General features: G+C 42.8%; 1 protein-coding gene across 1 annotated transcript in view; it reads right to left on the bottom strand.

Moving 5' to 3' along the window:
- nrbp1 (nuclear receptor binding protein 1) overlaps positions 1-24,563 on the bottom strand; it is a 90,414-nt gene that overhangs the window by 15,688 nt on the left and 50,163 nt on the right. Inside the window, exons 7-11 of the mRNA XM_068045499.1 lie at positions 18,842-18,925; positions 16,769-16,827; positions 12,003-12,101; positions 1,777-1,909; positions 633-735 (exon numbers count right to left, since the gene is read on the bottom strand). Of these exons, the coding sequence (XP_067901600.1) occupies positions 633-735; positions 1,777-1,909; positions 12,003-12,101; positions 16,769-16,827; positions 18,842-18,925 (478 nt within the window). The remainder of the gene's footprint in view (positions 1-632; positions 736-1,776; positions 1,910-12,002; positions 12,102-16,768; positions 16,828-18,841; positions 18,926-24,563) is intronic.

Below are 24,563 nucleotides of genomic sequence, written 5' to 3' on the forward strand. Positions count from 1 at the left end.
GAAAAACTAGAACATTTCCTCCTGCATGCATCGGATAGGATTGGTCAAATTGTACCCATCATTTCCAAAAGTTAAAACAGAGAAGCAACCTGCTGCGATGAGGCTGCGATAGTGTATTAGAGCATTGAAGAGTCCCTAGGGTAACCTGAAAACAAATCCTGTCTGTCTGTTGTACTCAGAAAACAGTTTGTGAAAGTGACATTTCCTGTATTGCTTTTGTCTGGACTTGAAATTTTAATGATTTTTTGCGTCTATCAAGGTGAAACAGGGGATGGAACATGGCATGGGATTTTAGCTACCTGCAACGAGATTCCCAAAATGAGATTTCTAAACATGGTGTCCAATTTTTTCTGTATTTGATGACCTATTAAGTTAATGCTGTTGTTATATGCTAGTAACACCTTGAATCCAACAGCATGTCTTCCAGAAATTCAGGCATCCAGCTCTGTTGAAGGATTTGAACCCAATTTTGTTCTTCTGTTCTGGGCCCAAGTGCACGCAAGATAATTGGTGGACACAAACATTACAGGACATAAGGAAATCTCCATTCTAACAGTATATTAAAAAACATGTATATTAGGCTAATTCCTTTCTGATCAGGATCAATGAGGTGCTGGTCTTGCTTATAATACCTGATCTGTACTCCCTCTGCATCACGATGGAAAATTTCTGCTAGAACTGCATTCATGTCCATGCTTTTCGTTATTTCTTCCAAAGCATTTTCAGGTATCATATCTATGAGAGAAGACAGAACTAAAATCTTGCCCAGCCTGTTAAAGGGTATCTATTACTACAATTCCCGAAGAAACAATTTCCAATCTTAAAAATACACACTGCCTCATTCCAATTAGATTGACAGGAAAAACGAGATCAGGCATGTGGTCATCTCCCCAATTTATAAAAAAAATACATACAAAGGGTTGCATAGATAATTTCATAAACCCAAGGATCTGGTACCTAATGTTTCTGAATTGGATGTTCGAAGAAATCAATTGAGTGCTTTAAAAAAGAGAATCCCCAGAAGACCTTACGAGGTAGAAAAAAGCTTTACAATACAACATAAGGTTATTTAATATTAAGAACACATTTATAGCTGATATTCTTCAGCTACTGGACCTATATTGTCAATTAAAAAGGCTCATTACTGTTGAGCTTAAACTGTTAGACAGCCACAGTATTCGAATAGTTTTTCGGCAAGCTAATTGTGAAAACTCTTCTTAATGTCTACTTGAGATACATTTGTGACAATCTTGGTTCACAATCAGGGCATTCCTGATAATAATAAACCTGAAATGAGAGAGATTGCAGGAAAAGGTATCCTGTGATTCCCAAAGTACAGGTTGCTTCTGAGGGTAGAAAACAGCCTCACTTCAAATTAGCACATGCCCAGACTCATATTAAAAACATTAATCTCATGGGACTTCACATTCATGTAGATGAGTGACTTTTCAAATTCCAGCTGCTACGATTAGAGATGGCCAAAAGTTACTATTAATGCTGATTGGTTTCTGCAAGTTACCACATAATAGGTATACGAATCCCCATTCTTGCTTACAGGAGGTAGCGCAGAAACTGACTTTGAATGGAAAAATCATCTGCAAACCATTTGTAAATGAAGTTGCTTAAAAAAAGTTACATTCCATTCAACTGGAAAACCAGCAGCTCCTGCCACACTTCAATACAAGTCACAACCCTGGATTTCAGTATGCAGGCCATAAAAAGTTTTGAGCCCCAAGAGGTGCAAAGCTAATGACGTGCGTTTTCACAAATACTTACGAGGATGACTGACGATACAATGTGCTGCTAACAACTTGAGAGAAGGTACTTCAAACAGAGCTGGGTGGAAGAGAAGCTCTCGGGCAGTGGGTCGTTTGACAGGATCAACCTCCAAACATTTCTGAATAAATTCCTGTCACGAAAGGGGGAAATGAAAAATATATTTAAAGCATCTACATTTATTTGTGGCCTCAGTTAGATTCAGATTATCTCACTATCAGCAGGAGAATAGTGCACCCATGAGTGCTCCTATTCAGTAAAGATTGAGTAAGAACTTTGAGGCATTTACTTAGTGCAAAATGAGCATACATAAACTTGACTAGATGCTGCCCGACCTGCTGAGCATTTCCAGCATTTCTTGTTTTTATTTCAGATTTCCAGCATCCGCCGTATTTTGCTTTTATATACAAAACTTGACTCTGCCTATCTTAATTGTTTTATTTCCCTGAAGCAACCTGCTTTCTTTTACTGATCAAACTCAAATGTGTGTGCAGTTTCTACCTCAAATCCTTTGGAGTAATTGAGCATTTAATCACTTGTAGTAACAATGGGATTAACTTTCCATTATGAACGTGTGTCATAATAGACATTTTGTGCCCTAGCCTCCGTCAATACAATACTCAGACATTTACAGCAAAAAAAAGATAATTGAGGGCAATCCAAAATGAATCCCATTGTCCTGCTCTCTCTCTCTCCAGAGCAGTCATCTTTCCCAGCATTAAATGCGTATTCAGTTTTCTCTTAAAAGATGCAGTTGTTTCTACCTCGGCCACCCTCTATTGCATAGAATTCTATAACTCTCTGCATAAAGAAATTTCTCCTAACCACTCTCCTCATGCAATGATTAAAAATCAAAGATCCTTGCACTGAGTGCTGCTAGAGGGCACAGAGTGTTAAGGGAGTTCGGTAAGGAGGGGAACTACAAGTTATGAAGAAAATAAATTTATTGAGTGTACAGAATGCAAAGTGGAAGTTTGGTGCGTGAGGGAGGGGCTCCTTTCTTTCTTTTACCTTTTTTCAGCCTCCAGTTGCTGCCTCTCTCTTCAGTACGGGGAAGAAGTTGATTGGTGAGTAACTGGTAAATTATTTTACTTCTCATTGTATGAAAAAGTTTTTAAAGTTACGTTATGGCAGGTCAGCTTGGCAAGTGGAATGTACGTCCTGCGGTATGTGGGAAGTCATGGGTGCACCACGTGTCTTAGACGAACACATCTGCAGGAAGTGTCACCGGCTGCAGAAGCTTGAGCTCCAGGTTTTGGAACTCAAGCGGCGGCTGGAGTCACTGCTGTGCATCTGCAAGGCAGAGGACTATGTCGATAGCACGTTTAGAGAGGTGGTCCCACCGCAGATTAGGAGCATGCAGGCAGAGAGGGAATGGGTGACTGCCAGGCAATCTAAGAGAACCAGGCAGGCAGTGCAGGAGTCCCTTGAGTCTATTCAGTTTTCCATTTTGGATACTGGTGACAGCGATGGTTCCTCGTGGGAGTGCAGCCAGAGCAAAGTCTGTGGCACCACGGGTGACTGCTGCACAGGAAGGGAAGAAGAGTGGAAGAGCAACAGCCATAGGAGATTCGATAGTCAGGGGATCAGACCGGCGTTTCTGCGGCAGTAAATGTGACTCCAGGATGGTGTGTTGCCTTCCTGGTACCAGAGTCAAGGATGTCATGGAGCGGCTGCAGGACATCCTTCTGGGGGAGGGTGAACAGTCAGAGGTCATGGTCCACATTGTTACCAATGACATAGGTAGGAAGAGGGATGAGGTACTGATAACAGATTTTAGGGAGTTAGGAAGGAAATTAAAAAGCAGGACCTCCAAAGCTGTAATCTCAGGATTACTCTAAGTGCCACGTGCTAGGGAGCATTGGAATAGGAGGACTGATCGATTGAACACATGGCTGGAGGATTGGTGTCGGAGGGAGGGCATCAGACTTCTGAGGCATTGGGAACAAGTCTGGAGCAGGTGGGACCTGTACAAGATGGACAAGCTACACTTTAACAGCACCGGAACGAATATCCTTGCAGGGAGATTTGCGAGTGTTGTTGGGGAGGGTTTAAACCAGCTTGTCAGGGGGATGGGAACCCGAGGGGTAGCTCAAATTGGAAGGAAGTAAAGCTGGTAACAGGAGGTAGAAAAGTAGCAAGTGACATTAGAAGACAGGCGAAACAAAGGCGAGCATCAACTAGGCTTAGAATGCAGAATAATGTCAAGATGACAAGATTAAGGGCACTCTACCTGAATGCATGCAGCATTCGCAACAAGGTAGATGATTTAAAGGCACAAATAGAGGTAAATAGGTATGATCTAACTGCCATAACAGAAACGTGGCTACAGGGTAACCAAGACTGGGATCTGAATATTCAAGGATATTCGACATTTAGGAAGGACAGGCAAAAAGGAAAAGGAGATGGTGTTGCACTGATAGTAAGGGATGGGATCAGTACATTAGTAAGGGAGGATCTCAGTTCGAAAAAACAAAATGTGGAATCTGTTTGGGTGGAGCTAAGAAACAGCAAGGGGCAGCAAACATTGGTAGGAGTTGTATATAGGCCAAACAGTAATGGTAGTGTGGGGCATGGTATTAAAGCCTGGTTACCAGACCCAAACCCAACCAAACCTGCCTAGGCAGGAAGATGAGAACCGGAGCACAGTCTTAGATAGGAATTTCAGGGCAGGGAACAGGATGCAGAAAATCAGCAAAATTAGTGAGTGACTCAAAGGCAGAAGAAACAAAGGGTTAAAAAGTGTGCAAGACAGGAATTTGGCAGTGTTAAAGGGTATTTACTTAAATGCAAGGAGTATAGCAAATAAAGCCGATGAGTTGAGGGCACAGATAGACACGTGGCAACACAATATCGTTGCTATAATGGAAACTTAAAGAGGGGCAAGAATTGCACTAGAGAGGGTACAGAGGAGATTTACAAGGCTGTTGCCAGGACTGTAAAAATGCAGCTATGAGGAAAGATTGGATAGGCTGGGGTTGTTCTCCTTGGAACAGAGAAGGCTGAGGAGAGATTTGATTGAAATGTACAAAACTTTGAGGGCTGCATAGAGTGGAGGTGAAGGGTCCATTCACCTAAGCAGAGAGGTCAGCTTCGAGGGGGCATAGATTTAAAGTGATTGATAGAAAGCTTAGAGGGGAGATGAGGAAAAACTTTTTCACCCAGAGGGTGGTGATGGCCAGAACTCACTGCCTGAAAGGGTATTTGAGGCAGAGACCCTCAACTCATTTAAAAGGAATCTGGATATGCACCTCAAGTGACGTAATCTGCAGGGCTATGGCCCAAATGCTGGAAGGTGGGATTAGAAAAGGTGGATTGTTTTTCGGCTGGCACAGACACGATGGTCCAGGTGGCCTCTTTCTGTGCCTTAAACATTCTATGATTCTATGAATGGCAGCTCAACATCCCTGGATATAGAGTTTTCAGGCGTGATAGAAAGAGATAAAAAAAGGAGGGGGTGTAGCATTATTAGTTAAGGAATCAATAATAGCTTTGAGGAGAAATGATATGCTAAATGAATCAAATGAGGCCATATGGGTGGAGCTCAGAAATAAAAAGGGGGCAGCTACATTACTGGAAGTGTACTATAGACCCCCCAAACAGTGAGAGGGAGATTGAAGAATATGTAGGCAGATTTCTGAGTGCAAAAACTTTAAGGCAATAATAGTTGGGGATTTCAACTATCAACTGGGATACAAAGTGTGAAGGGCACAGAGGGGACAAAATTCTTGAACTGTGTTCAAGAGAACCTTTTTAGCCAGCACGTAACAAGCCCAATGAGAGGGGGTGCAATTCTAGATTTAGTCTTCGGTAACGAAGCTGGACAAGTGGATGAAGTAATAGTGGGTGACCATTTGAGATAGTTACCATAATACAGTTAGTTTTAGCACAATCATGGAAAAGGACAAAGATCAAACAGAAGTAAAGGTTCTAAATTGGGGGAAGGCAAATTTTACAAAACAGGAGGTGACGTGGCGAAAGTGGACTGGTTGCAGCTACTTGAAGGAAAATCAGTGGCAAACCAGTGGGAGGCATTGAAGAATGAGATTCTACAGGCACAGTGTAGGGATGTCTCCACAACGATTAAGGGTGGTATTGCCAAATCTGGAGCCCCCTGGTTATCTAAAAGCTTACAGGGCAGGTTAAAGCAAAAAAAGAAAGCTTATGACAATCACAAATATCTTAATACTTCAGAAAGCCTAGGAGTATAGAAAATGCAGGGGTGAAATAAAAAAGGAAATCAGAATAGCAAAGAGAGGACATGAAAAATTAATGCAGGTAAAATCAAGGAAACCCAAAGATGTTTTATCAGTACATTAAGAGCAAGAAGATAACTAAGGAAAGGGTAGGGCATATCAGAGATGTACAGGGGAACTTATGCGTGGATGCAGAAAATGTAGATAGGGTTCTTAATGAGTTTTTTGTCTCTGTCTTCACAAAGGAGAGGATTAATGCAGATGTCGTAGTTAAAGAGGAGGAGGAGTGTGAAGCATTAGATACAATAAGCATGAGAGGGGAAGTGCTTGAGGGTCTGACATCCCTGAAAGTGGATAAATCGCCAGTACCGGATGGAGTGTATCCCAGGCTGTTAAAGGAAGCCAGGGAGGAAATAGCAGATGTGCTGAGGATCATCTTCAAATCCTCATCAGATACAGGAGAGATACCAGATGATTGGAGGTCTGCAAACGTTGTGCCATTCTTTAAAAAGGGTGCAAGGGATAAACCAGGTAATTATAGGCCAGTCAGTCTGACCTCGGTGGTGGGTAAATTGTTAGAATCTATTCTGAGGGACAGGATAAACTGTCCCTGAGAAAGGCACGGATTAATCAGGGATAGTCAGCATGGCTTTGTTAGGGGAAGATCATGTCTTATTAACTTCAATGAGTTTTTTAGGAAGTGACAAGGAGGATTGATGAGGGTAGTGCAGTGGATGTGGTTTACATAGATTTTAGTAAGGCATTTGACAAGGTCCCACATGGCAGACCGGTCAGTAAAATGAAAGCAGGTTGGATCCAGAATTTGCTCAGTGACAGGAAACAAAGGATAATAGTCAACGGATGTTTTTGTGAATGGAAAGCGGTTTCCAGTGATGTTCCACGTGGCTTAGTGTTGGGTCCCTTGCTGTTTGTGGGAATTATTAATGATTTGGACTTAAATGTGGGAAGCACGATTGGGAAATGTGATGACACAAAAATTGGCCATGTAGTTAATAGTGAGGAGGAAAGCCGTGGACTCCAGAGTGATATCAAGGTTTTGGTTGAGTGGGTGGAAAAGTGGCAAATGGAATTCAATCCAGAGAAGTGTGAGGCATTGCATTTGGGGAGGGAATACACAATAAACGGGAGGATATTGAGAGGGGTAGAAGAAGTGAGAGACATTGAAGTGCATGTCCACAGGTCCCTGAAGGTGGCAGGACAGGTGGATAGAGTGGTGAAGGCGTATGGATTGCTTTCCTTTATTGGTCGAGGTATAGCATACAATAGCAAGAATGTGATGCTGGAACTGTATAAAATGCTGGTTAGGCCACAGCTGGAGTACTGCATACATTTCTGGTCACCACATTACAGAAAGGACATAATTCCTCTGGAGAGAGTACAGAGGAGATTTACAAGAATGTTGCCAGGGCTTGAACGTTGCAGTATGAGGAAAGATTGAATGGGCTAGGGTTGTTTTCCCTGGAACTGAGGAAGCTGAGGGGTGACTTGATTGAGGTGTACAAAATTAAGAGGGGCCTAGATAGAGTGGACAGGAAAGACCTGTTTCCCCTGGCAGGGAGGTCAGTTAGCAGGGGGCACAGATTTAAGGTGATTGGTAGAAGGATTAGAGGGGACATGAGGGGATCCCTTTTCACCGAAGGTGGTGGGTGTCTGGAATTGGCTGCCAGGAATGGTGGTGGAGGCAGAGACCCTCAATTCTTTTCAAAGGTACCTGGACATGTACCTGGAGGGCTATGGGCAAGTTGCTGGAAGGTGGGATTACATTGGGCAGATAGTTTATTTGGTCAGAGCAGACAAGAATATCTGAACTCTATCTATTGTACTATGGTTCTACGTGTGTTGGGCTCGAGTCAGGTCGCATCTATATTCTCTGTCCAGCATTCTGGCTCGGGTCGGGTCATGCTGGACTGTACAGTTTTCTATTGTTTTTTTTTAACAATATGATTTTTTGATGTTTCAATAAGAAGTTTGATATTTTCAGGTCGGGTCGGGCATGAGAAAAAAAATTCAAGGACTCAGGCCCAGGTTGGCTGTTGTCAGGTTGAGTTTTAACTTTATACCCGAGCCAGGCTTTACATGGTATTAATCAGGAGATTAGAGAAGCATGCGGCATGGGTAACTTCAATCTGCATATCGACTGGGTAAACCTAACTAGCACTAATGCTGTGGAGGACGGGTTTCTGGTGTGTGTTAGGGATGGTTTTCTAGAGCAGTATGTTGAGGAACTGACTTGAGAATAGGCTATTTTAGAGCTAGTTTTATGTAATGAGAAAGGGCTAATTAATAATCTTGTTGTAAAAGAACCTTTAGGGATGAGTGACCATAATATGATAATGTAAAATTCTATATTTGCAAGTGAGGTAGTCTTCGTCTACTATCTCCATCAAAACCCTGCATAATTTTAAAAGTCTCAACGAAATGTAGGTGAGAGCTTAAAGATCTGTTACTTCACAGCAACAGAACATTTGTGGATAATCTTTTTACATATTTCAAGTTTTGGTGAACTTCAGTTGTTTATGGAAACCTTCCACTCTTTCGCTGTAATCTATTTCAATAAATACCAATTAAAGATCCACTGATCATAATTCCCCATGACACAGAAGTGTCAAAGCAGAGGGTGAGGACTTCCCTTCAGGTGTTTTGAGGTAAATGCAAGAACCACTCTTCAGTGTCCCCCAGGGCATTATTACAGAGCTATACAGGCAGTGGTCAAACACATACTCTGAGCAAGCGACAAGGTGCATTTCAACAAGGGAGCAAACTACCAAACCATGGAACACTACAGGGCATCAGATAATGTAGACCATGTCCTCACAACTGGTGCTCAATAATCTACAGCCAATTGAAGACCCGAGTGTCTTACAAACAGCCCACTTGTCCCAAAAACAAGGCACTTCAGCAGCACTTGGCTGTGAGGGGATTAAGTAACAAAATTCCATTAGAAACTGTTTAATACAAGTTCACAACTCGTGGTCCTCAAGAAGGAAACACAATAATCGAGAGCAGATTAAAAATTGGGCAAAACAAACAGATAAGTCAAAGAGCAATTCACTGGACCAAATCCATCTTTCCACGTTTACTAATGCTTTCTAAAGAAAACAAAACGGCCTAAAAATGAGAAATGAAAACTTCTAAATCTACCATTGTTTTAAAACAAGGTAAAAATCAAACGTAATATTCAATGGCTTGTTCTTGGTTGGTTCAAAGCTTTAGTGTGACTCAACTGCTTCACAAACCACTGACCACCTCCAGGCGCTTACCCATTGTCTCTTGAGACAAGGAGGCCAAAGAAGAACTCCTTAACACTAAGTAGAGAAGCTTTTGTACTTTAACCAGACAATGCAGCATTTGTATTTCCAACCTGTGCACTTGTCTCCATCAGGGTAAACATTAGGAGCTGAAACCACATTAAAAAAAATATATAATTCAACTGCATCAAATGATTTGTAGATCTGCAATCTAAAACTGCCAATTCCATCTGACATCTACAAATAACTACCATTAAGTTGCAGTTACATAAATTCAAATACCATTACAAATGACCTGCTGACGCAAGATGAGCCCGGATTAGCATTATTTGCAAGATACATTATCACTGGAGCTTATTAATTTTTTTTTAGCCATCTAGGTCAGTGAAGTTCTTAAAAATATGCAATACTCTACTTCCAGATACTTCACAGTCAACCCTAACTGAGGAACTTTTCCTAACCCCCCAACTAGTTTCTCCCATTCCATCCTCTCTCCTTGGCCTTCATCCAATTTTTCCCCTTCTCTACCCTTACTTGACCTGACAACAGCATTTCCTGTGCTGTGCCGTGCCACATGATTGACTAGCATTAAAAGAAACAAAGGCAAGAATCACAGTAAAGTGTGTAATTGCTTTATATTATAATCTCTTAAAACGCATTTTTGTTGTACATTACCAAATTGAGATTTGAATTTTGAATTACATCTGGCCTTCTTTGCTCCTGGAATAACCTAAACAAGTAACTAGCAACTGATGTTGGCTGTTATCTCAAAAACTCCAATCTGATGTGTGCAATGGCGTTTTCAAAAAAATAGGATTTTATTGTAGAATTTTCAGTATTAAGAGGGGACCTGGAAAATCCTTTGAAGAAACTCCAACCCATTGCCATAATTGAAAACGAGCACAGTTTGCTAATGCTATCACAAACCAGTAATTTAATCTTATCCATTGATAAGATAGTAGGTTGTACAAACAAATGAAACCCAAGAAAGGCCAGACTTTTGCATATTGAAAGAGTAAGTTAGATGTGCAGACCAATAAACCAACAGGCTACAGGTCAGGTGCACGTGTTCAACCTCAGGTCTGAACTCACTCCTTTCTGTATTCAAGTACTTGGTTGGGATAGACAGATTTTTTTTCCTGAAGTAAAAGGGAGGGGAGGACGCAAGGCACAGCATCTACCAGATTCCCCTTGCAGTAATTCTCAAGGCTCTATTTAGTGATGCGTCCCTCAAATTTGCTGTGTAAAGAAAACTAAAATCCAAAAGTTGGATCTGAATTGCAGGGCTTCAAATGTACAAGAAATGACATGATGCACACAACTTCAATGTAGTAAAACACCCCAAGACACTTCACAGGAGCATTAACAAAATTCGACACCAAACCACGAGATACAAGGGCAGTGACCAAAAACTTGGTCCGTGGTTTTAAAACAAAAAACTTGCACTTACATAGCTTCAGGACATCCCAAAGTGCTCTGCAGCCAAAGTACTTTTAAAGTATTGTTGTAATGTAGGAAATGCAGCAGCCAATTTGCTCCCACAAAAAGAAACGTGATGATCAGATTTGTTTTTGATACTGATTGAGGGATAAATACTGGCCAGTACACGACGGATTACTCTCCTGCTCTTCTTCAAAACAGTGCTATGGGATCTTTTATGTACATTTCAGGGGACACACAGGGCCTCAGTTTAACGTCTCACCCTAAAAACTGCATGTCAAAGTGCAGCACTCCTCAGTACTGCACTCAGCCTGGATTTGAGTCCATAAACTTCGGACTCAGAAGTGAGATTGCTACCAACTGAGCCACAGCTGACGCCGATTTAAGGAGTGTCTTAAAAGGAGGAGAGAGAGGTAGAGGGGCAGAGGGAGAAAATTCCAGAGCTCAGTGCCTTAGGGAGCTGAAGGCATGACCACCAATGGTGAAGCAATTAAAATCATGGATGTGCAAGAGGCCAGAATTGGAGGAGCAGCAGAGATTTGAGTTGTAGGGCTGGAAGAGATTACAGAGATAGGGAGGGGCAAAGCCACGGAGAGATTTGAAAACAAGGAGGAGAATTTTAAAATCAAGGTGTTGCTTACCAGGAGTCAATGTCGGTCAGCAATAAAGGGGTGAGTAAGTTTACTGAGAGTCGGGGAGGCTGGCCAAGTGTACACTGGAACAGTCCAGTCTAGAGATAACAAAGACACAAGGGTTTTGGCAGCAGATGGGTTGAGGCAGGGATGGAGTCAAGTGATGTTACTGAGGTGACAATAGGTGGTCTCAGGTGAGGGTGCCAATTTGTGATCAGAAGCTCATTTTGTGGTCAAACAAAACACCAAGTGGTAAATAATCTGGTTCAGCTACAGATTGATGGAGTTGATGGCTGGGAAACAGTTTGTGGTGGGGATTGAAGACCAATGGCTTTGGTCTTCCCAACGTTTATTTAGAAGAAATTTCCGCTCATTCTGTAACAGATGTCAGACAAGCAATCAGGAAATTTAGAAATAGTGGAGGGGTCCGGAGAGGTGATAAGGTACAGCCAGGCATCATCAACGTACACGTGGAAATGGATGGTGTTTTCAGATGTCATCGAGGGGAACCATGTAGATGGAAAATAGAAGAGGGTGAAGGACAGATCCTTAGAGGACACCAGAGAGAACAGTACAGGAGCAGGAAGGAGAAGCCAGTGCAGGCTGATTCTCTGGCTACAACTGGATACATTCAAAGAGCTGAGTAAGTGATCATTTAGTTTCTGTAGTTGAACTGGTGCAATACTTACTCGCTGCAGGGCGTCTTCGAGTGACTGAATTGCATTATTGATTGCTTCTTGTGACACGTATGATGATTCTCCATTACCCTGGATCTCCAATACTGCCATCTAGAACACCAAAAGACAGCAGTGAATGATGGATTCACACAAAGTGAACAAAACTCTACTTCAATAATCACGGCCACTAGTATGAAAGTTAACTCCTGATCGTCCTTCCATTCTTTTCAGCCCTCCCCCCTCCAAAATAACTAAGTCATGTTCTACGCCCACATGGACACCTACAATTCATAAAACCTACTCAAAGGACGTCACGGTAAGAGTTTACCACATTACAGCATCAAGTTTGAAATTTACATCGAAGATAATTCCCAATTCCTTTCAGCAGTCCAATATTGTTTTAAGGATCAGTCCGACTATCAAGACCCTCGAGTTAAAATGTGATAAAACTGCTGCTATATTTATGTTTCTACTTCAATATTCTAAATATTTTTTCCACCCTGCACTGTCCAGCATGTGGTTTTATATGTTAGCAACCATCCAGTATGTCACACACAACCGTGTCAGTGAGCTATTCAACGATAGGGTTCTTTCTCACCCATCATCCACACTAATGCACTTTACATGCAGTGGGGTCACTGGAAAGTTCAAGAAGAAACTTTGGTGACATTTCCATTTCTTAGTTGGGGAAATGAAGGCCAAATGTAGCTTCTTGGTATTCCTTCGCAGCCGAAGATTTTGGGAAGGTTGTAGTCATTGGTTGCAGACCCACTGGTGGATCGTCAGGCCTATGCGTGACTGGCAGATTCTTCCCACAGTTGGTACAAGTGAAGGTGTAGTTACTGCTGGGGGCAATTGGATCTATCCTTCTCCTTTTCTCTTTCATGCTAGTTCTTTGCTCAGTCTCAAAGGTGTCTGCAGCTCCCCTGATGTAGCATTTCCAGGCATCACGATCTATGGCCTGTGCTTCCCACTGGCGACGGTCGATGTGGCACACAGAGGGGGACTTCAGGAAGTCCTTGAAACATTTATATGGGGCCCCTCTGCTCCTTCCACTCGTGGTAAGCTCTCGAAACAACACGATCTTGGTCAGGTGACTCTCATCCATCTGGGCAATGTGACCCGCCCAACACAATTGGCTTTGCAATAGGATAGCCTTGATGCTCGTGATGTTGGCTGTTTGCAGGCCTTCAATGTTTGTGATGCAGTCGTGCCAGCGGATTTTGAGGATGCTGCAGAGGCAGAGTTGATGGAAGTGCTCTTACATGACGGCAGTATAGGACCCATGACTCGGTGCCATACAGAGGGTGGTGAGGAATACAGCTTTGTACACTGAGTTTTGTCTGTGCTCTGAGGCGGTGGTTGCTCCACACTCGTTTGAAGCGTCTGCCGAACGTAATGTTTGATTTTGAGAGCCGATTGTCCACTTCCTTGTCTATGGTGGCATCAAACGAGATGATGCTCCCCAAATAAGTAAATTGCTTTGACAGAATTCAGCTTGGTTCCCTTGATGACAATGCTTGGTGGTCTATATTCTTCTCGGGGTGCAGGCTGATGCAGGACTTCAGTTTTCTTTAAACTGACTTTTAGTCGGAAGAGTTGTGCCGCCTCAGAAAAAGATGTTGCAGGTCTGACTGTGCTCTCCTGGCCTAGTTCATGGATGAGTTTTACTTGAGTCTTTGAGAGAGTGTCTGAAGACGCCCAAGGTTGGAAAGGCTTCCATCAGTCCGGAAGCACATGTAAACTCCCTCCTTAAGGTTTTCCGTTGCCTGCTGCAGCATCATGCTGAAAAATGATGGTGAATAAGGACGGCGCCAGTACACATCCCTGCTTCATTCGGAAGGGACTCAAGAGGTCGCTGTTTTGCTTGACTACTCACCCAACTGCTAATGTTCCCACTGAGCTGTACGGCCATGCAGCAGGCCTTTTCTGTGATAAACGTGTACACGGCCATGCAAAGAATTTAAAGGGACAGCAACTAAAATTTCAAGGGAACATTGCCTACCACTGCCCTAGTTCAGATCAAATTAGGATTTTTAAAAATTCATTCATGGGATGTGGGCATTGCTGGCTAGGCCAGCATTTATTGCCCATCCCCAACTGCTCTCGAGAAGGTGGTGGTGAGCTGTCTTCTTGAACCACTGCAATCCATGTGAGGTAGGTACACCCACTGTGCTGTTAGGAAGGGAGTTCCAGGATTTTGACCCAGCAACAGTAAAGAAATGGCGATATAGTTCTAATTCAGGATGGAGAGAGACTTGGAGGAACTTGCAGGTGGTGGTGTTCCCATGCATTTGCTGCTCTTGCCCTTCTAGGTGGTAGAGGTCGTGGGTTTGGAAGGTGTTGCCTAAGGAGCCTTGGTGCGTTGCATCTTGTAGATGGTACACAATGCTGCCACTGTGTGTTGGTGGTGGTGGGAGTGAATGTTTGTGGATGGGGTGCCAATCAAGCGGACTGCTTTGTCCTTGATGGTGTTGAGCTTCTTGTGTTGTTGTTGAGCTGCACTCATCCAGGCAGGTAGAGAGTATTCCATCATACTCCTGACTTGTGCCTTGTAGATGGTGGACAGGCTTTGGGGAATCAGGTGGTGAGAGTTACTCACCGCAGGATTCCTAGCCTCTGACCTGATCTTGTAGCCACAGTGTTTATATGGCTTCTCCAGTCCAGTTTCTGGTCAATGGTAACCCCTAGGATGTTAATAGTGGGGGTTTCAGCAATCGTAATGCCATTGAATGTCAAGGGAGATGGTTAGATTCTCTCTTGTTGGAGATGGTCATTGCCTAGCACTTGTGTGGTGCGAATGTTACTTGCTACTGATCAGCCCAAGCCTGGATATTGTCCGAGTCTTGCTGCATTTCTACACGGACTGCTTCAGTATCTGAGGAGTCGCGAATGGTGCTGGACACTGCGTAATCATCAGCAAACATCCCCACTTCTGATCTCATGATTGAAGGAAGTCATTGATGAAGCAGCTGAAGATGGTTGGGCCTAGGACACGATTCTGAGGAACTCCTGCATTGACGTCCTGGAGCTGAGATGATTGACCTCAAACAACCACAATCATCTTCCTTTGTGCTAGGTATGACTCCAACCAGTGTAGAGTTTCCCCCCTGATTCTCTGACTTCAGTTTTACTAGGGCTCCTTGATAATATACTCGGTCAAATGCTGCCTTGATGTCAAGGGCAGTCACTCTCACCTCACCTCTTGCATTTAGCTCTTTTGTCCACTTTTGAACCAAGGCTATAATGAGGTCTGGAGCTGAGTGGCCCTGGCGGAACCCAAACTGAGTGTCACTGAGCAGGTTATTGCTAAGCAAGTGCCGCCTGATAGCACTATCGATGACACTTTCCATCACTTTACTGAGATTGAGAGTAGACTGATGGGACGGTAATTGACTGGAATGGACTTGTCCTTTTTTTTTGTGTACAGGACATATCCGGGAAATTTTCCACATTGCAGGGTAGATGCCAGTGTTGTAGCTGTACTGGAACAGCTTGGTTAGGGGTGTGGCAAGTTCTGGAGCACAGGTCTTCAGTACTAATGGTGGAATGCTGTTTGGGCTCATAGCCTTTGCAGTATCCAGTGCCTTCAGTTGTTTCTTGATATCACGCGGAGTGAATCGAATTGGCTGAAGTCTGGCATTTGTGATGCTGGGGACTTCAGGAGGAGGCCGAGATGGATCATCAACTCGGCACTTCTGGCTGAAGATTTTGCAAAGCCTTATCTTTTGCACTGATGTGCTGGGCTCCCCCATTATTGAGGATGGGGATATTTGTGGAGCCACCTCCTCCAGTTAGTTGTTTAATTGTCCACCACCATTCATGGCTGGATGTGGCAGGACTGTAGAGCTTAGATTTGATCTGTTGGTTATGGGATCGCTTAGCTCTGTCTATAGAATGCTGCTTACGCAGTTTGGCACGCTAGTCCTGTGTTGTTGCTTCACCAGGTTAACACCTCATTTTGAGGTATGCCTGGTGCTGCTCCTGGCATGCCCTCCTGCACTATTCATTCAACCAGGGTTGGTCTCCTGGCTTTATGGTAATGGTAGAGTGGGAGATATGCTGGGCCATGAGGTTACAGATTGTGGTTGAGTACAATTCTGTTGCTGCTGATGGCCCACAGCGCCTCATGGATGCCCAGTTTTGCATTGCTAGATCTGTTCGAAATCTATTCTATTTAGCAAGGTGGTAGTGCCACACAACACGATGATGGGTATCCTCAATGTCAAGGTGGACTTGGTGTCCACAAGTACTGTGCGGTGGTCTCTCCTACCAATACCGTCATGGACAGATGCATCTGTGGCAGGCAGATTGTTGAGGACGAGGTCAGGTATGTTTTTCCCTCAATAGTTCCCTCGCCATCTGCCGCAGACCCAGTCTAGCAGCTATGTCCTTTAGGACTCGGCCAGCTCGGTCAGTAGTGATGCTACTCACATCAATAAAGATCAAATCACCACTGAAGTGACTACTGGAAGCAGCTCACCGTGACAATGTAGCTACTGGTTTGCAATAGAAGGAAATCTTTCCCAGCCTTGGTTAGCTATCCTGAATGAATGATAGTAGCTAGAATAGAAAATGAAGTTTGTTTACAACATCCATATACTAAAATTTGCAAAAAAATTAATTCCCTGAAAATACTGTACCAAGTGACAAAACTATTCTTGAGACTGCATGCGAGAGGAGGCAAGGAGATGAATGAATAACTTTTCTTCTGATTCTCATTAATACAGCCAAGTTCAAAATTTTATATAATTCTCTCAAAAATATTTCCAACATACCTCTAATGCACACATTCCAAAAGAATAAATATCAACAGCCGTAGTCACATTTGTTACAGCTGTAAAGACAGAATATATCAGTTAGATTACTCAAAACAAATTCCGACATTTTAGGTACACTATTAGAATAGAATATTAAAATCCGAACAAACAAATAAAGCAGAACCATCCTCAACACAGGAATTTCTATTTCGATTTCCTTTTTGTAAGAGGCAGAGACTAATGTGCAAGACCGTTTGAGGGATGAGACAGCATACACATTAGAAAACAGGTCTTCTTAGGGCTCAGACCTGGGTTCAAATTCAGCCAGGTTCATTGGATTAAAGACTTTATTTAACAGCTCCCAGCATTTGACAATACACTAGTTTTGCTTCAGGTGTCACAGGTTTGAAAGGAACTTGGCATGTTTGGTGACTGTACTCAGACCAAGCTTACTGGCTTCAAAGCACGTGGCAAATTACCTCACGTTCTCCTAGTTTTGGCAAAATCGGCTGAGGATACCTGCAACCAAGTCAGAATGCAGTTCTTGGTGATGCATTTGCTCTCTAGAATGTGAATTGTAGTTACAAAGCTCAGTAGAAATTATACTATTGAGGAAGATAATCAAACTGTGGGTAAAAGAACACTGAGGAATAGTTTCCACTTTCTGCAATGCTGCTCATGAGCATCCCAATTTCCTCATCAGCCTCACATAATGAGATGATTTTTCCACTCATGAAAAACCCAAAGAGCTTCAGATCAGCCAATTAGCACTGCTGGCTCTGAAATGTCACCTAGCTTTAAGCAGCTAGGACCTATGAGCACTAGTATAGCTGTGTATGCGGGCCGATATCTGAATTAGAACTGAAGTCAGAGGAAGTTCCGTTGCAGCCATTTACACAAAGCAACAACATGCCAGCAACATTGAATGTATCCTAGCTGGTCTCTGGAGAAGGTCCCTGCACAAAAGCACAGTTTGACATCTGATGCAAAGCCTTTCCAGCTGAAAAAAGTTCCTCCTGCTCAGCAGCGAGTCCAGTGTTTCTGGCTAGGGGTGATTTTGATCAAGGCCCAGCTGGAAACAGCAGTATCAGTGACTAAACTAAACCTCTCATTAACACCATCTGCATGGACAAAGACTTGGCGCTTTTGTCATCAAGTTTGATGTCAGGCAGTACACCAGCAGTTACACAACTCTAAACAAGATTGACTGCCACAGGAGGTGGCTGTCTGAGTTCAGAAGGATCAGATACCTTTACCACAGAGTAAACCTGGAACATTGTTCAACCTATGCCTTTTTTTCCTGTACATGCTACCTAAAACAGATTCAATTTCTGATCTGGAGTTGAAAGTGTGCCTTTTGAAAGAACCAGAATGCAAAATCTTTAGAGTTTGATTACTAGATCAGGTTTTTAGGAAAATTAGACAAGTATACCAACTGTTATTTAAGAACAATTTATGTAGGACCAAGAGAACTGTTTAAAATTAACTTGATTGTAAAAATAAAATTGTTTCACGAAGAAAGAAACACCAAGGCTACATTCCATAACTAAATGCAACAGAAGAAAAATCACACATCAATTCCCTCTCCCAGTGAATGATCCCAAGTAACTGCCTGCAGGCAGGTGCATAGTTAAAAGAACAGGAGATGGAAAGGGAAAATTAATCTGCAATGAGAATCCATGGCATACTATTTATATCCCACAAGTAAATTGAGGTAGCTCAAGTATGAAGATTTCAAGTGGATCATAAGTCAGAGCCACAAGTGGGACATATATAGAAACCCACAGCTCATTATCTTGTTGATGTCACATATCAATTAAGTAACAAACACATTCCTACAAAATACAAAATAAAAATTCAGCAATATCCTATGTGTAGTAAGAGATCGAGTTTGTTCACTCCACCTTTTGTTGGAATTTTCCACCATGGTAAAAGGAAGAAAAATCAACTTAATGGAGATTGGCAGATGGGATGTAGCAATGAAACAACCTATGTCTCATTTGTAAGCATTGGTGATTCACTCCAATGTTATTTAACATCCGCTGCAATTCACATTGTTATTATTAAGCTTAATTGTCAATTGATGCTTACCTCCATATTCTGGGGCAAAAAAGTGCAGGTTCTTCTGTTCCTCCCTACATGTTTTCACATGGTTGTTAATTGTATCAGGCGCAACTGCAAAAGATAAAATGTTTCGAAGTTAAGGAAACTGAAGAAAAAAGCTTTACACAATATTGATTCAGTCAAACAGTGGAATCGGTGGGGATGGTAGGCGGGGAAAAAGATTGCAGGACTCTTCAAGTTGTGTATAAGCTAATTTGTTCCCCCTTCCCCTACTGCAGGTGTTGACTTCTTGCTTGGGTGGATGTTGGTCACTGCAGTCTGAGATACTTCCAAAAAGAACTAAAAATACAACTGATTTTATTATTATTTTCCTTTTGTTATTTTGTCACTTGTCTGCTCATCACCTCCGCCAACGAGAGGAGGCTCCATGAACATCCCTATCCTCAATGATGGCAGAGCCCAGCATATCAGCGCATTGGACAAGGCTGAAGTGTTTGCAACTATGTGTTTGCCAAGTGAATGATCCATCATAGCCTCCTCCTGAAGTCCCCAACATCATTGAAGCCAGTCTTCAGCCAATTTGATTCACTCTACATATCAATAAACGGCTCAGCGCATTGGATACAGCAAAGGTTATGGGCCCCGTCATCCTGGCTGCAGCACCAAGACTTATGCTCTAGAACTAGCCACAGTTCCAGTACAACTACAACACTGGTACCTGCCCGACAAAATGGAAATTTGCTTGGATATGTTGCGCCCCCAAAAAACAAGGACAAATCCTATCCAGCTAAATACTAAGCATCGAAGTGATGGAAAGGGTCATTGACAGTGCTATCATGCAGCACTTACTCACCAATAACCTGCTCCCAATGCTTAGTTTAAGTTCCACCAGGCCCACTCACTCCAGATCTCATTACAGTCTTGGTTCAAACATCAACACAAGAGCTGAATTCCAGAAGTGAGGTGAGAGTAACCACCCTCGACACCAAAGCAGCATTTGACAGTGTGGCCTCAAGGAGCCACAGCAAAACTGAAGCTAATGGGAATCAGGGGAACCCTCCATTGACTGCAGTTATACCTAGGACAAAAGGAAGATGCTTGTGGTTGTTGGATGACATCTCAGCCCCAGGACATTGCTGCAGGAGTTCCTCAGGGCAGCGTCTTAGGCCGAATCTCCTTGCAATGCTTCACTAGGAGGTCAGAAGTGGAAATGATGATGATTGCAGTGTTCAGTTCCATTCACGATTCCTCATATAAATGAAGCAAACTGTACCTGCAAGCAGCAATTCCTGGACAATATTCAGGCTTGGGCTGATAAATGGCAAATAACATTTGTGCCACACACATGCCAGGCAATGACCACCTTGAACGAGAGAGTAAGTAACAAGACATCCAATGGCATTACCACAGTCAAATTCCTCATCAACATCCCTTGGGCGGGGGGGAAACAGGGGGGTCACCAATAACCAGAAACTTAACAGGACCAACCACATACATACATACAGTGGTTGCAAGAGCAGATCTGAGGTTGATTATTCTGCAGCAAACTCCCCAAATCCTTTCCCACTATCTACAATTCACAAATCAGAAATGTGATGGAATACTCTCCATTTGCCTGGATGAGTGCAGCTCCAACAGCACAAGAAGCTTGCCACCATGCAGGACAAAGCATCCCACTTGTTTGGCATCTGACCCACCACCTTAAACATTCACTCCCTCTACCACTACTGGGACACAGTGGTTGCAGTGCATACCATTTGTAAAAGTGCATTCCAGCAGCTCACCAAGGTTTGTTCGATAGTACCTTCTAAGCTTGGACCTCTACAACCTAGAAGGACAACAGACACATGGGAACACTATCACAACCACCAGGTTCCCATCCAAGCCATAAATCACCCTGACTTGGAGGTATATCACGGTCCCTTCATTGCTGCTGGCTCAAATCCTTGGAACTCCCTCCCCAACAGCACTGTGGGAGTACCTGCACCTCAAGGACTTCAGTGATTTCAAGGTCGTGGTGCACCGCCACCTTCTCAAGGGCAATTAGCGACAGGCAATAAATGCTGGCCTTGCCAGCAATGCTCACATCCCATGAGCAAATAAAAAACTGTTCAGTGAATCATGACAGTGAGTTTCAGATTATTTGACTAAAGGGAGAACCAGAATCAAACCAAGACCTGCCCCTAACCAAGGTCGAGACATGTGCGCTAACACGAAGGATAGCAATTAGGACTAGGAACCGCAACTAGTTTCAGTCTCTCCAACTCAAAGGAAAGCCAATTTAGTGCCTCTACCAACACCCAACCAGAGTTCAGTTAATTTTAGCATAGAGAGATCAAACCTGGGACATGCTTAGTTTCTATAAAGCAGAGCACATTGCTTTTTAGTATCAGATGTTTACTTTGTCACACAAGAATAGAACAAAGTCAGTAAATTTCTAAACATAAATCTGACTACAGTTTAAAATAACAACCTTGTTCATTATGTAACATTTGTTATAGCGAATAGACAAAGTAAAAACATCGACCTATTTTCAGCCTATAAAGTATAGTGGAATGCACCTCAAAGGAATTAAGGGCCTCTAGTCATAAAATACATAGATTAACATTTATACCCTCAACAAATCTGTCAGTATATTTTTTTCTTTAACAAACAGGGTCCTTTTCACAGATGCTGCCAGACCTGCTGAGTGGTTCCAGCATTTCTTGTTTTTATTTCAGATTTCCAGCATCCGCAGTATTTTGCTTTTATTTTAGGGTCCTTCTATTTCTGCTGTCGAATAAATCAAGTTGGCAATTTCAAGATGACGAAGAATCTAACCATCTCCCCTTGATGTTCAATGGCATTACCATCGCTGAATCCCCCACTAACATCCTGGGGATCACCACTGCCCAGAAACTGAACTGGACCTGCCACATTAATGCTGTGGCTACAAGAGCGGGTCAGAGGCTGGGAATTCTGCGGCGGGTAACTCATCTCCCGTCTCCCTGGTGCCTCTCTACCATCTTCAATGTACCAGTCAGGAGTGTGGTGGAATACTCTCCACTTGCCTGGAGGGGTGCAGCTCCAACAACACTCAAGAAGCTCGACACCATCCAAGACAAAGCAGCCCACTTGACTGACACTCCATCCACCACCTTCAGCATTCGCTCCCTCCTGATGCACAGTGGCAGCAGTGTGTACCATCTACAAGATGCACTGCCACCAACACACCAAGGCTCCTTCGACAGCACCTTCCAAACACGGGACACTCACTAGAAACGGAATATGCACTTCACCTGAAACAAAGACTGTTTATTGCAATGAAACTGGACAATGCTGTGTTTTTCATTTCTCTCAATTCAGCCATCCCAGTGAAATTCTGTCTTAGCACAGCAGCTCTGAAAAAGGAGATTTTTCTCAAAAAGCAAAATTGTTACTGTATGGAACCATCCCAAGTAAATAAAATCACTACCTACTCCAGTACCTAGTAGAACCAGCTGTCTTTACTTACATGAAACCACACCTTTTTTGTGACTATTTAATATCATGTCTAAGAAATTTTTTTTCACTCTGTTAAAAGTTCAAAGTTAGTGATTTACAAGTAGCTATGTGCCTCAAACCTAACATTTCAGTAGGCAGAAAAAAGTTCTATTGCCTAACAACATGGTATAACTCAATCAATCATTCACATCTGCAATTGATTTCAGGCCTCCATTTTAGTTATAATATACTTTTGTACCAGTTTGTCACAGATTGTTAATATAAGCCCAAACTGAGGCAAAAATGAAGATCCAGCATACATTTACTTATTATGGTCAAGCTGAATCTGAACAGTCTGTGCATCTATAAACTAGAGAGAAAACTGCAACGGAGCAGGTGTGTGAGAAGGCGGTTTTTCTATTCATGAATTCTTGTATTCAAGTTTTATTGCACCTTTTAAATTTCAAATTTGTCTTTCTACAATTGCTAGTTTGGATAAATATACAAATGTCATCAAGATGATCAGACTGGCATCCTGTTCTGCAAGGGTCTTTTGAGGGAAAATGATGAACAGAACTTAAATCAAACACCAACTAACAGAAATGCTTCCATTATTTTGTAAGTAGCGAAGACCAAAGTACGAAAAGTCCTATCAGGGAACTCCTCTTTGCTGACGATGCTGCAATAGAAGAGATGAAGTCCCATTAACACTCTAGTGTAGTACACAGATTAATCTGATTCCAGGAAGGAACCTGGCAGGTCAATTTAAATCTGGTAATGTGGGTCAGCAAGTATCCATTGGGCAGAAGCTGGACCACCTAAGCAAAGGAGTAAGTACCATATGCGTATCCAAGGACAGAGGTAGACCAGAAACTGAACTAGGCCAACCACATAAACGTGGCCTTTCTACCACAGCAGGTCAGAGGCTGGATATCCTGTGGCAAGTGGCTCATTTTTCAACTCTCCAAAGCACCTCTACCACCTGTTCTGATCCCATTAGAGATTAACTTCTAAAATAAGTCAAATTACCAGATATTACTGAAAGAATTACACCACTGGACTTCACATTTTAAACAAAAAAAAAAAAACTTTACTGTAGAAGCGCTAAACAAAGCAAAACACTACTAAAACACCACAATTTAGAAATACATTTTAAATTTAAAATCTGAACAGTACAGGACGACGTATACTTCAAACTCAATCTCAACAGAACAGTTCCATTTGACTGTTTGTTCCACCTCAAGAACTTCCCTATACATTACACGATCTTGGCCATTTGTTCACTTCTCCTGGGATCAATCCAAACTGTAGCACAGCCCCTAGGAACTCACTTTGATTTCCTTACCTCCTTAGCTACCTTCTAAGGATCTCCCAGACCCTGACTTCCCAGCTTGAGCATGGGCCTTACTTAACATAGAAAAACACATGGTTCCCGACAGCTTCTTTGCTCCCAAGACCACTGACTTCCTGAAGCCAACTGCTTGTCTGAAGCCAACAGCTTTCCAAAAGCCAACTGACCGACTGTGTCAGCAAGTACATAGGCTCAAAAACCCAACAGGCACCCCCTGCATCATTTATCTCCATAGCATGTGGTACATATGGGATGTCCCAGATAGCAATATAAACTAATCATTTCCAATTCTAAATCTTCCCTTTGATTTCTGATATCCATATGAATAATTGATATTGCTAACAATGACAGAATAAACAAAAGGCACAGAGAAGGCCGAGGGGAGATTTGATCGAAAGTTACAAAATTTCGAGGGGCCTGGATAGACTGGAGGTGAAGGGCCTATTTACCTTAGCAGAGAGGTCAGTGACTAGGGGGCATAGATTTAAAGTGATTGGTAGAAAGATTAGAGGGGAGATGAGGAAAATATTTTCCCCCCAGAGGGTGGTGGAGTCTGGAACTCACTGCCAGAAAGAGTAGTTGAGGCAGAGACCCACAACTCATTCAAAAAGGAGTCTGGATATGCACCTCAAGTGCCGTAATCTGCAGGGATACGGACCAAATGCTGGAAGGTGGGATTAGATTGGGAGGATCTTTTTTCGGCACGCAGAGACACGATGGGCCACGTGGCTATGATTTCTATTCTATGAAACTCTCCTAGACTTTCTGGTTCCAACTGCCCATCTACACGAGGCCACTTGCGGTTTTATGGCTCTCACCTCTCTAACTCCGTCTCTGTAAGCACTCATGGAGATTTTTGAACTTTAAATGGGTGGTCTGCAACCTTTTGAAATTCTTACAACTACACCTTTAATTTCCCAAAACTAAAAAAAATGA

This window comes from Heterodontus francisci, chromosome 13 (assembly GCF_036365525.1).
Source record: "Heterodontus francisci isolate sHetFra1 chromosome 13, sHetFra1.hap1, whole genome shotgun sequence".
Classification (NCBI taxonomy): Eukaryota; Metazoa; Chordata; class Chondrichthyes; order Heterodontiformes; family Heterodontidae; genus Heterodontus; species Heterodontus francisci.